This window comes from Paroedura picta, chromosome 11, assembly GCF_049243985.1.
Source record: "Paroedura picta isolate Pp20150507F chromosome 11, Ppicta_v3.0, whole genome shotgun sequence".
NCBI classification, from domain to species: Eukaryota; Metazoa; Chordata; class Lepidosauria; order Squamata; family Gekkonidae; genus Paroedura; species Paroedura picta.
In genome coordinates this window covers 11,360,882-11,373,662 of record NC_135379.1, presented here as the reverse complement: position 1 = coordinate 11,373,662, position 12,781 = coordinate 11,360,882, and the positions used below count along the sequence as shown (strand labels likewise).

General features: G+C 42.1%; 1 protein-coding gene across 3 annotated transcripts in view; it reads right to left on the bottom strand.

The window, feature by feature from the left end:
* PARD3 (par-3 family cell polarity regulator) overlaps positions 1 to 12,781 on the bottom strand; it is a 550,919-nt gene that overhangs the window by 297,017 nt on the left and 241,121 nt on the right. For all 3 annotated transcript variants that reach the window (XM_077303562.1, XM_077303560.1, XM_077303561.1), the window contains exon 5: positions 5,751 to 5,885. In XM_077303562.1, the coding sequence (XP_077159677.1) occupies positions 5,751 to 5,885 (135 nt within the window). The remainder of the gene's footprint in view (positions 1 to 5,750; positions 5,886 to 12,781) is intronic.

The window sequence follows — 12,781 nt, the reverse complement described above, 5'->3', positions numbered from 1 at the left end:
GCTGCATTATAGGTACAATGGGTTCTATCTAGAGATAGACTCTTATTGGGAAATAAATAATATGGAATATGTTACTCTAGTCCTATAAAATAAGACATGAGCCAAACCCAGCCTCAGAATAAAAGTTCTTTAAGGAGAACTGAATGCCTCCACAATTGATCTTCAGGATATTGAGAGCCATCTTGGTCTAGTGGTTAGGAGTGCGGACTTCTAATCTGGCAAGCCAGCTGGGTGACCTTGGACTCACCGCAACACTGATAAAGCTGTTCTGACCATGCAGTAATATCAGGGCTGTTTCAACCTCACCTACCTCACAAAGTGTCTGTTGTGGGGAGAAAAAGGGAAGGACATTGTAAGCCAATTTGAGAATCCTTCAGGTAGAGAAAAGCAGCATATAAGTACCAACTCTTCTTCTATTTCTTCTTCAGTAGATTTCAGACAATTCTGACACAAAAATGGAATTACAAAAAAAGTAGAAAACTGTCAGCCAGAGAATCTCTATGAGTTTGGTGTCTGTAGCATGCTGGTGGGGCCATTCTATCAAAACCCTTAAAGTCCGTGACGATTTGCACTTTTTCCCAGTTTATGCCCATCCCTAGGATGTACAATTTTTTCTTTAGCATAATGAACAATCAAAGTTGCATTTCTCTTAAATCCCCCTTCTACCTATCTAGGAAAGCGAACTTGGAAACTCTTTATGGATTTCCGGCTCTGAGGAGAGTATGTCATTATTTAGAACGTTAAGAATACATTAATAGATAATAAACTAATATTAATTATCGCAATCTTTAGCCCCAAAAAAGAGGAACTATTTAGAGTTCCAATTACAAAATGCAATCAATATGTAAGAGTTTCAAAATGCCCCCTCTAATTTCTCAGATTTTCATGCAGAGTTGAAAAGCAAACATTATTGCAGGCAATAAGAGAAATACTTGTTCTGTTTATAATAAACCATTAAGGCATGAAATTGTCTACGATATCTTGGGATGTTCTCTATAAACTGGCAAAATAGAAATTGTGTTCTAACTCAAATCTTCCAGAGTCTAAATATTGTTTTATTTTTAATATATTTTTAACTCCTTTAAAATGAGCCTTCATTCGTACGAAACCAACAGTGAAGTCCTTAGAACCTAAGCAGGGTCAGCTCTGGTTAGTATGTGGATTAGAAGAAGAAGAGTTGGTTCTTATATGCCGCTTTTCCCTACCCGAAGGAGGCTCAAAGCGGCTTACAGTCGCCTTCCCATTCCTCTCCCCACAACAGACACCCTGTGGGGTGGGTGAGGCTGAGAGAGCCCTGAGGTTACTGAAGAAGAAGAGTTGGTTCTTATATGCCGCTTTTCTCTACCCGAAGAAGTCTCAAAGAGGCTTACAATCGCATTCCCTTTCCTCTCCCCACAACAGACACCCTGTGGGGTGGGTGAGGCTGAGAGAGCCCTGATATCACTGCTCGGTCAGAACAGTTTTATCAGTGCTGTGGCAAGCCCAAGGTCACCCAGCTGGCTGCATGTGGGGGAGTGCAGAATTGAACCCAGCATGCCAGATTAGAAGTCCGCACTCCTAACCACTACACCAAACTGGGTAATGGACAGGTAAGGATAGTAATCAGAGACCATCAAGAAATTCCACAGCTGCAACGTAGAGGCAACTGATTACAAACCATCTTTATTTTATTTTTTATTTATATTTGAATGTATTGACCATGCCGACCATGCCGGCTCGAGGCGGTTTACAAATAATAACTCATACAACAGTATAAAATAATACAATACTGGCAGCACAATCCCATTTGTTCCCTCCCAACCCACAGTCCAGTCCCGATTCAAACCACCTACTAGCCTTGGGTGAGGTCATTTGCCCAGATGGATGGGCGGTTTCTAGATGAGGGATCCAGATCTTTCTTAGCCTGGCCTCAGCCAAATGTCTTTGAATGTCGCTCACCTTGAAAACCCTATGGGAATGCCATACCTCAGCAGGGATTTTACAGCACTTCTGCTGTCAGCAACTGCTAACCTGGTATAGAGCCTTTTAGACTAGAGCTCTCATGCCAGTGTTTTTTAATTGGCTCAGGTGATCTAGGTGGACTGATATCAGGGAGCTGAAGCTGGAGGCTGGGCAGAAAAATGAGGAGTTTCTGCAACAACTTTGGAGTCTAAGCCCTGGTTTGCCTACAACTCCGTTCCCTTCTGCTGATTAGAGCCCTTTGCCTGTTGAACATCTGGCTGGGCTATGCTCTCATCCAGGTGAGGCTCAGGTGAAGCTAGAAGCTTCTGGCAAGGCTCTTCATCCTAGAAGTCATCACCAACAAGACCTGGGCTAACAACAACTGTGAAGAAGTGGGGAATCAAACCCAGATTATGAGATTAGATTACACCATGCTGGTTCTATGTTATTGCAGAAGCAGATGCCAGTAATGACTGACAGAGAGATTCAAAGTCTGGCTAATAGCTTGCTAATTGCAGGATTCTCAAAACACAGAACTTGCAAAATGTTGTGAGCACTTCACAACCATCGTTTGGAACAAATACTACATGAATAATATGGGAAAGGGGGTATTTCAGAGAGATTAAACACCATTGTATGCCACTAGTATAATTCAATGAATTTATAAAAATGTACAAGATAGCTTGCAGAACACACATTTGGTTTGGAAATTGATGAGTGCATTATTTGAATGCTGAACATGCTTGCAGCCGGAGATGAAGCTTGCTTTATTTTATAGGCTATAATGGGCATGAAACTTTAATCCCATACTGTTCATCTTTACACTTTGAGAAGCATTTTATAATGCAGACTGGGCCTTGTATTCAAATACATATTACTAACCAGCAAGAACTGATGTACTCTCTGGTTCACAGAGCTTCAAAAGATGGACAGCCAAATTATTTCACATTACTGGGGATTGTGATCATATACTGACAAGTGGACAAAAATAAGCACACCAGCTTTCTCAAATCTTGCTTCAGCTACCAAATATGAAGGTCCAGAACAGTGTAATGAGAAACAGCAATTTCTCTAATGAGACTCAGTTTAGTCTTCTTAATAAGTCCCTTTTTACAGCCTATTGAGACTTCCTTAAGAATAAGCTTGCTAACAATGGCAGTGAGAAGTCACAAATTGTGATATAAAGTGATGCAAAGACAATGACTGCTCCTTAAACTGCATAGAATGAACCTGGATAGAGTAATGTACAGATTGTGCTTATTTGGCAGTCGGGGAGCCTGCTAAATTGCTGGTTTCCAAAAGGCGCTGATGAAATCCGGTCAAGTTTTTAGAGACCCCAAGCAAGATATTTCCACATTTTCCTGTCCCACCACTAAGACGCCAACATTTCAAGAAACAACCCCCCTGGTAAATCGTTCCAAGTATCCATCGAAACCACTATATTTCCAACAATAACCAGCCAGATGTATCTTTAAAAATTTCACATGCATAAGATATGCAGTTTCTGATCATGAAGGTTCCATTCAGCTATCATGGCCAACAGCTATTGACAGATCTGTTTTCCATGAATTTGCCCCATTCCTTATTATGGTCATCACCATTTCCTCTGGTAGACAATCCCATAAATTAAATCTTGAAGATCTTTGATAAAGACTTATTACATTATATGACCATATATGGTCATGTCAATCCGCCCCCCTCCTCCCAAAATGGCCAATGATGGGCCTGAAGGGGATGGGAAGGGGATGAGCCCCAGATGGGCATTTATACAGCTCTGCTTCCCAACCACATTCTGCACAATCATGTAACTTCTGGGGTTTCTTGAAGCCTGAAGAATACTTTGGGGAGTTCTCAATGCTAAAAAAGTTGAGAAAGGCTCGCATAACACAACAGGCAGCCAATACTTATGCCTTATCATAAGTATTGGCTGCCTGAGCATGTGTGTGAACTTTCTCCTAGAATTTCTTTTTACCATCTCCCCTTCTCCCCCAAACTCAGCTGAGGTTAAAATGCAGGTAGGATCCTTGATGGTCTTTGGTGGGAAGAAGGACAGGCAGTGCAGAAGAGGGCAGGCACAAGGCTGATGTCTCTCTGGCTAAATACCTATGGAGAGACTTGAACCTGAACAGAGCCAATGTGTTTACTATACAAAAGAGAGAGCCCTCTTTTGTATACAAAAGAGAGATGCTTAACATTCACAATTCAAGATAACTGATGGCAGACAAAAATAGCCTGGGCAGCTATGAGTGCAAAAGTATTTTAAAGAATAAAAAGTAAAGTATTAAAATCAGATTCGGGCTTGTATTCAGGCTGCTTACTACAAGTTTCATCCTTGCCCTCCGCAGTGCCATGTTCCATTCGGCTCTCATTATGGGATTTCCTTCCACTATTCATGCCCCGTTAAACAGTTTCAGTTTAATTAATTATCCCACTGATATGAAATCACCAAAGGATCCTTCTTTTCTAGGTACATGCATACTCATTAACATCAAATTTAATAGATCATTCTAAAAAGTGCCCACAAAATCTTTTCACGGATAAAAAAAAAAAGAAGAGGAGATGAAAATCAGTTAACTAACATAATAAAAGCACGTTTAGATACCACTGCTTCTGTCTCTATAGTAATTTTGCCTTTTTGAAAAATAAAGGTCTCATTAAAAGCTTCAGGGTCAGAATAGCACAAAATACAAATCCACTTAAAATATATTAGAATATGCAAATGAAAGCCATTTTCTTATAAGGTCGCCATTAAGACTCATGATTTAGCTCTGAGAAGTGAACTTTTAATTTAACTGCAACAATAAGGAATGAAAAACTATGGACAAGGAAGCGTCCCCGTCCCCCCCCCCGTCCCCCCAAGAATCATGAGTGACAGCTCTGCAAACTCAGACAAAAAAGCTTGGAAGGTGCTCCCCAAGAGTTCAAACCCTTTCATGAAATCGTGGTTGAGAAAGCCTGAAAATATTCCAAAGACATGGGCTGTCTAGAAAGCTCTGGAATATACTTTCCTGAAAGTTGGATAAGAGATCCATAATATGTCCTGCATTAAGACCATTATCAGTCCAGGTATATCTACACAATTTCATAGTGCAGGGAGGGAGACATATATTTCAGAGAGAGAAAATTCACTATATGGGGACAGTCATACAACTTCAGCATTTTCCATGGTTAGTATCTTGCTCCACACCCCCAATGAATCTGTGTGTTTCGATGTTGTGAAAGATGGCTGCAAATCAGTGAATACATTATGTTGCTAAAGCTTGCCAGCATAGATTTCCTTTCTTAGGGGTAACACACTATTTGTGGTCTTCCGTCTCTTGTAACTTAACTTCATTCCTGAGCTGATGCACTAAGAACAAAATTAACCGCTCCAAATAAGCAAATTCCTCCAGAAACACTTATTGGTATCATAAAGCCAACAACCTAGTAGATAATTTAGTCTACTTTCCCAACCGAAGAGCCAAACCGCATGATTGTGAGATTTATCCAGACCACAGGTGGGGGAACTGAATGTTCCCTCAAGGAAAAAAATGCCCCCAATCATATAAAATTAATATGTCTGAGGAAAAAGCTATGCTTGAACCTTCCCTTCATGTTTGAAAATTGTGCGTTCAAGTGGTTCTTGCTCAGAGCTGGAAATGACAATTTCAATGAAGTTAAATCATGGCCATGGCCGTTGGCGACCATTATGAAAATCACAGCCCATCCCATGTTCATAACCAGCATCACTTTTTTAAAAATTACAGTTGAGCACACAAAATAACCCAAGCTCAAGTACCTCCACGTGATCTAAATACACAAGCAGTTACCTGTTCTTGCCTCTCCAGCCATTTATCCACCATGGGATGTGTGGCGCTTAGTGACGACCGAGCATTGTCCCTCTGGAACTGGTTAGAAGACCAGCTGCTGGTGTCCCGGGGGAGGCTTCTATAATTTTCATCTTTCTGTTCCAAAACAAAGAAAGAGGTGCTACCCTTTAAAAACCAGACAAAAACAGCATCTACAGACACAAACACACAAAAGGTGGTTGCTGCTCTTCTCTTTTTTTTAAACAGATGACACAATGGAAATAAGTCGAGGGAGAAAAAAATAATTCACAATTTAACTAAACAGCTTTGTTTACAGTTCTAGGCCTTCAATCTTTATACGGCACTATAAGTTGTGCCTTCTGGGAACTGTTAAGATACTGGATCTGTGACTTTTTTACTACATTACTGTAGAAAATGCAACACATACAATTGAAATCTTGTGTAGAAATTGCATAAATATCTACTTTGTACCGGGGTTATACATGCCCCAACGTTGCAGTTTTTTTGTCATTATCAAGGCTATCTGAAATCAAACTGGGAAGAAGGTGGCTTGGTCAGGCAATGTATTTATTTAGTATATATTTTCATCTTATCTTCCCTTCAATTGGTCTATAGCCGTCTCCCCTTTTTCCATTTTACACTCCTAGTGGCCCTGCAAAGGTTAGAGCAGGGGTACTCAAACTGCGGCCCTCCAGATGTCCGTGGACTACAATTCCCAGGAGCCCCCTGCCAGCGAATGCTGGCAGGGGTGCCTGGGAATTGTAGTCCACGGACATTTGGAGGACCGCAGTTTGACTACCCCTGGGTTAGAGCGTGAATGATTGGCCCAAGGACATCCAGTGGCAGAGGATTCAACACAGAATCTCTACCAGCTCATGATCAAGCAGGTATAGGAAGCCAGGCATTACTGCATAAGACAGCTCCATCTACAATTCCTATCAATCCAAAGACCTACAATTGCTTCCAACACTAGCATGAGGCCCACACACTGGGGATGCTCACAGCTTACTTGTTCTATGACAACAGCTGTTTCAACGTAGGAACAATCTATGAACAACCTATGTTGGGCCAGAGCCTTGCACCATGTCCTGAAATATGGGACAAGTGCCACATTAGGGAAGAGAGCTCAAAAGAGCCAGGGACCCTCTACACTGGATGTGACAACTTTACAGAACCTGATAAAATGTTTACCAGACCCTTGTGCCATCAGATGCTTATACTCAGCATGTTGCAATGCCATATCCTTGACATTGCAAAAATTCAGCAGAAAGAAAGCAAATATACCACCACCACCACCCCCAAGGAAGCATCTACAATTGCATGGAGCAGGGGTAGTCAACTTGTGATCCTCCAGATGTTCATGGACTACAATTCCCATGAGCCCCTGCCAGCAAATGCTGGCAGGGGCTCATGGGAATTGTAGTCCATGAACATCTGGAGGACCACAGGTTGACTACCCCTGGCATAGAGTACAGCACAGGAATTCCACTGCTAGAGTCACTCTTTTCTTAAAGAGGGACCAGTCCAAGACCTGTAGCATTGTGCTATTCTCAGCAGTGGCATAGACAATGTACTAACACAGAAGCATAAATCTGCACCGTTCAGGGGCAACAACCTCCATCGCCACACATGAGGCAGCCATGTCACAGAGTTTGGCAGAACGATGAGATATGACATGGATACTTGGGAGGTAATTTACCAACAAGGTGGCCTAAAGATGTTGTCGCCAACACACGACAGGGTATACAATGCAGCCATAAAATTTGACAGCAATCTTAGCATTAACCAACAGCTTAACAGAGCACCTTGCTGCACAGGTCACACCGCAAGGAGTACTTCGGTCAGATGCTATGTAAATGAGCCTAGGGACTTTTGAATTTTCGTGTTTCTCTTGTCTTCCCCCGCTTCTCTCTCTCACTCTCACACACACACACAGCCACAACATTTATGGTGCACTATATTTACATCAGATCCAGCACACCAAGCCTGAACTTTCCTTGAAGGCCAGATTCCAGGGATCAGCACAAATTAGACTTTGCCAGTTTGCAGATAACAGGGTTTGTGTGTGTGTGTGTGTGTGTGTGTGTGTGTGTGTGTGTGAAAGTGGCCACTAAAGAGAACAGCAAGAAGTATACAAGCCTCAGGATCATTCCTGTACGGACCAACTAGGGTTTGCCGTTCCATCTGAGCTGCGGCTCTACAGGCAATATACAAAGTCAGCTGTGTTTATATCCTACCTGAGGATACACATGTGGCCCCCTGCATCACCCTAAAGCTCAAGACCACCATAAATATAAAAAGGGGCTTAAGGTTTTATTAAAAGGCACAACAGGGGAACAACTGGCAAAGCCAAAAGTCACAGGGATCTCTGCCTCTCTCTCAAGTACAAAGGCAGCTGGCCTGGATTTTAATAGCCATCCGAAGGCCTCTGACAGGAACGGCAGGTCACGTGTGGCAGATGCATATTGCCTCTCATTCCATTTCCTCTCTGTGTCAGAAACAGATTTGCAATTGCTAAGCGCCAAGAACAACTATTTAAATCATTTGAGGTGGCGCAAAGCTAAAGCACAATCACAGTTGGGATGAGAAATATGACTTGACGTGAAGGAAAGCCACTCTAAGTCATAAGTTATTGAGGCGACCTTGTCATATGACAGGCCTTTAACTGCTCCAAATGAGCTGACGAGCATCCCCGCAAGAGAGGGGGTTGAGACTGGGAAGTCCACATTCTCTGCCTTGTCTTATTGTGATAGATAACGCCCTTAAAGTATGGACCAGAATTGTCAATTTGCAAAGCATGCTCTTATGCAGGACCATAGAAGCCCACAGATGCAAAAAAGAACTCTCCCTGCAGCCCCCATTAAAACTATTCCAAACAGAGATGAAAAATAGAGACACCTTTATGGCTACCTAAGATCAACACCTAATTTAACCTGTGGTCTACCCCTGCAGAACTTACTGAATTTATTTCTCTGTGAATATGGCAGCCCAGGTCTTAATGAGCTAGCGAATCCATGTCCGGGTTATCTACTAAATGTTCCCTAAAAAGAAATAAAGGTAAAGGTATCCCCTGTGCAAGCACCGAGTCATGTCTGACCCTTGGGGTGACACCCTCTAGCGTTTTCATGGCAGACTCAATACAGGGTGGTTTGCCAGTGCCTTCCCCAGTCATTACCGTTTACCCCCCAGCAAGCTGGGTACTCATTTTACCGACCTCGGAAGGATGGAAGGCTGAGTCAACCTTGAGCCGGCTGCTGGGATCGAACTCCCAGCTTCATGGGCAGACAGTTTCAGACTGCATGTCTGCCGCCTTACCACTCTGTGCCACAAGAGGCTCTTGTAAAAAGAAATAAATGTTCGCAAAAAAAGAAAACGGAATCTGTTTATGGAGAGTGCTGGCATTAAAGAATAGGATTTTACCCTAGCTTTCTTCTTGATGTGGTGGTTTTCCATGTGCAGGGACTTTTTAATGCCAAGGAAAATGATCATTACTACCTCAATGCGAACTCGAATATAATCCAAGTTTGATTTAGCATACCGAGCCATCTGAAAAGAAGCATTTCAACACAGGGGCCTCACAAATCCTTCCCAGCATTAGACAAAATAAAATAGCTGCACTTACAAAGTGGTGGGCTTGCCAGGGACTGACGCATATACATGAATTAAAACTATCCCTGAGGGACCAGGAAGAAGCCACAGGCCCATCCCGTCCCCTCCCCTTTCATCATCCCTTCCAGTATGCTATAGGGCCAGAGCCGCACACAACCTAGGTTAAAAGCAATAAGCCGAAGAGGGAGAGTAGACTGTAAATACCAATTGCAAATGGGAACCCACTGATTAAATAAATTAGAGTGATGGGTGTTCCATGCATCAAGGCTGCCCCACACAAAGCAGTCATGCCGCATTAAGTTTCCAAGAGCACCCTTACAACACCACTTGTCACATTTCATTGGTTCACTGAGCACAACAACTGCTACTTCTGGTTTCCCTTTTATTCCCTCGACTGAGGGAATTTTATTGACCGGCACTGGTTGTGACTGTTTAAATGTTGGCTAATTTATATGACTTTCCATAGACTTGGGATTCTGAGAGTTTTATTCGCAAGCCACTTTGGATGTTGCAGATGGGAACATGGGATATATACTGTTGTTTGGTGCCCCTGGAGAATGTTCATGAGCGTAAGGAGGGTCGTTTTTCTGCAGCTTCTTTCGGCACATTCCTGATACTTTTCTTGGATGACCCCTGCGCACCCACATACCTGGGAAAGCAGCATTTCTCCCAACAATGATAATGCAAAACCTAACTGCGTGGGAGGGCTTTTCCATGCAGGCAGTAGGGTAACCGTGTACAAAATGATTCACAGAAGTCACTTGGATTTTTTATTAGGGACTGCGCTCTGTACTACTGTATGTGGTTTGCTGCAAACTGGATCCTACTATGGGATTTTCCTTCGTTTAATGCAGCCTTTCTCAACTTTCTTAGCTTTCAGAAACTCCTGAAACATTCTTCAAGCTCTGAAAAATCTGAGTAGTAATGCGATCATTCAGAATATGGTTGGGAAGCATAGCTGTGTACACACCCACGTGGGGCCCTCCACTCCAGGCCCATCACTGGCCATTTGGGGAGGGGGGGGGAATGGGTTAACAAGACCATATACGGTCATGTATATGTTTAATACATTTAGAAAATATATTAAAAACATTAATTAACTCTGACCTATTCAGAAAAACCCTTGGTTTCACGAAACCCTCGATGAGAAATTCTGATTTGACGTGTAACGTTAATATTTATGTTCTGATTTGATTCTGTTTTTTTAGAACTCTGGTTCTACAGCCTCAGGCTTATTTCACTGCTTAATAGGTGTCTCCTGTTGATTTTATTGATTCAATTCGCTTGGAGTCCCAGTGAGAAAGGTGAAGTATAAATAAAGTAAATCAATGTAAATAAATTTTGGATTGCAGCCAGCGATGGTGGACACAAGCCTCGCTAATTGCTGGGTTGTTCTTTCCATGTCCCCCTTACACTGCAGTGAAGAGTCAATGTGTCACAATGTTGGAAAAATCCCCTTTAAAAATTGATGTCCAAGTAGCTGGTATTCCACCCCCCCCCCCAAAGTAGTTTCCACCCAAGTAGCTGGGATTCTCAACCCCCATACAATTTCAGCTTAAATAACGTGTTCCTGGGACAGAGGGTAACCACAGATAATCAAGGCACCTGCATTCAGCTCACAACTGAACCTTGAGCATCTGCCTTCAACCTCAGCAAAGCATGTGAGAGAAATGAAGGAGGAAGCCCATGGAAATTTTTCAAACTCAGGTGACCACCAGGGTTAAAAAGAAAAACTCACACATTACTTCCAAGAGCTGCAGCTAGGAGCCCCACGAGAGGGGCTACTTACATGGATCATCAGTTACAATTAAATCCTCTAATTCCGAAAAAGATTTTCTCCCTATCATTTGGGATGCTTATGGGCATGTGGGGTGAGTGCTATAATATTTGGGAACTGATCACGGCTCGTGCTAAGAGTTGTCAGAGCACAATGGTGCCTCTCCCTTTCCATCTCATTTTGGGATTCCGGACATTATAAAGTTTGCCAAGACTATGCTACATCACAGTGAATAATTTAATGTGCCCCACTCTAAACGGGAAGTGAACTGTTCTTACACTACTTCTGCATTTGGACTTCATGCTACTGTATTAAGGCCAAATGTCTGTTTCTTTTCATCTCAGTACAGTAGTTAAGAACCTTATTCAAATAGGCCAGTCGCAAGGAGAGGAGAAAGAGGTAAGGAGAAAACAAGCGGAAGCCAAAACCTTGTTTGAAGATGAAACATAGTAAGTACCTGAAAACTCTACCTAAGTAAAGTGTAGGCATGGTAATTTGCAGCCCTTTAAGGCTAGGAGTTCATTTGCTTAGAATTTCTGTTAAGCTCTCCTGCTACTTAGATAATTTATAGGTATTTTATACCAGAAAGCAAAATGTTTTCATTATGGTTAGAGAGATTGTATCACCTGGTGTGATATACAACAAACAGGTTTAATTATTTGTTTTTAACAAAAGACTTTACCATTCAAGTTGCACAACGTGATTGTATAATGAATATTTGGTGTCTGATGAAGGGGGTTTTGACTTTCAAAAGCTTATACCCTGAAATGCTTGTGGGTTTCTAAGATGCTCCTGGACTCAAATCTAAGCATTTGGGCTCTAACTGTGAATTTTTTGAAAAATGTGATGCATACAGTTTTATAGCAGAGACAATTGTTTCTTTAAAAAATTAATGAGCTTTCAGAAAGTTGTTTGAAAGAGTTATGGATGGTGCAGGATGGCATATTTTAAACATTTGTGGCAAGAACACAAGCCCAAGATGGCATGGCTAATTGTAGTAGGTTCGATTCAAATGGGTAGCCATGTTGGCCTGAAGTAGCACAATAAAATCAGAGTCCAGTAGCACCTTTAAGACCAATAAAGACTTATTCAGGGTGTGAGCTTTCAAGGTCAAGCAGATTCCTTACATAGTGGGAATATATAGCAAAAATTAATTCTGTTACATTAGTAGACTGTGTCACACATCCAAATACAGCCAATGATAATTCTTTGCCAAAACAGCCAATCAATCCCCTGGAATTCAGTTGTAGTTAATCTGTATCTATAGTGCTTGAGTGGAAATGGCTACAAAGTTTGCACCTGGCAAGATTTTCAAAGGGTGTCTTCTCCTGTCTTCTCTCCTATTACTCTGTAGCTAGGACTAGAATGCTATGTGGGGATGGGCTATCCTTTGACTTAGGCATTGTTTTATCTTACCAATGAACCACAGAATTATCAATCTTGCTGTAATGGGCTGCACTTTTTAAAAGCCTAGAAGTGCTGTACAAACAAGCTAAAGGACTATGAAGGGTTAATTCTTCACAGAGCAAGAGAGTCTTGAGTGACAAGCTGTTTCAAGAGATTGGATTGGTTAGCATCAGCTGAGCAGAGGAAGTCTTGAGAGAGTTCAGTGCTAGGGAGACACTTAATCACTGTTCTGTCTCCA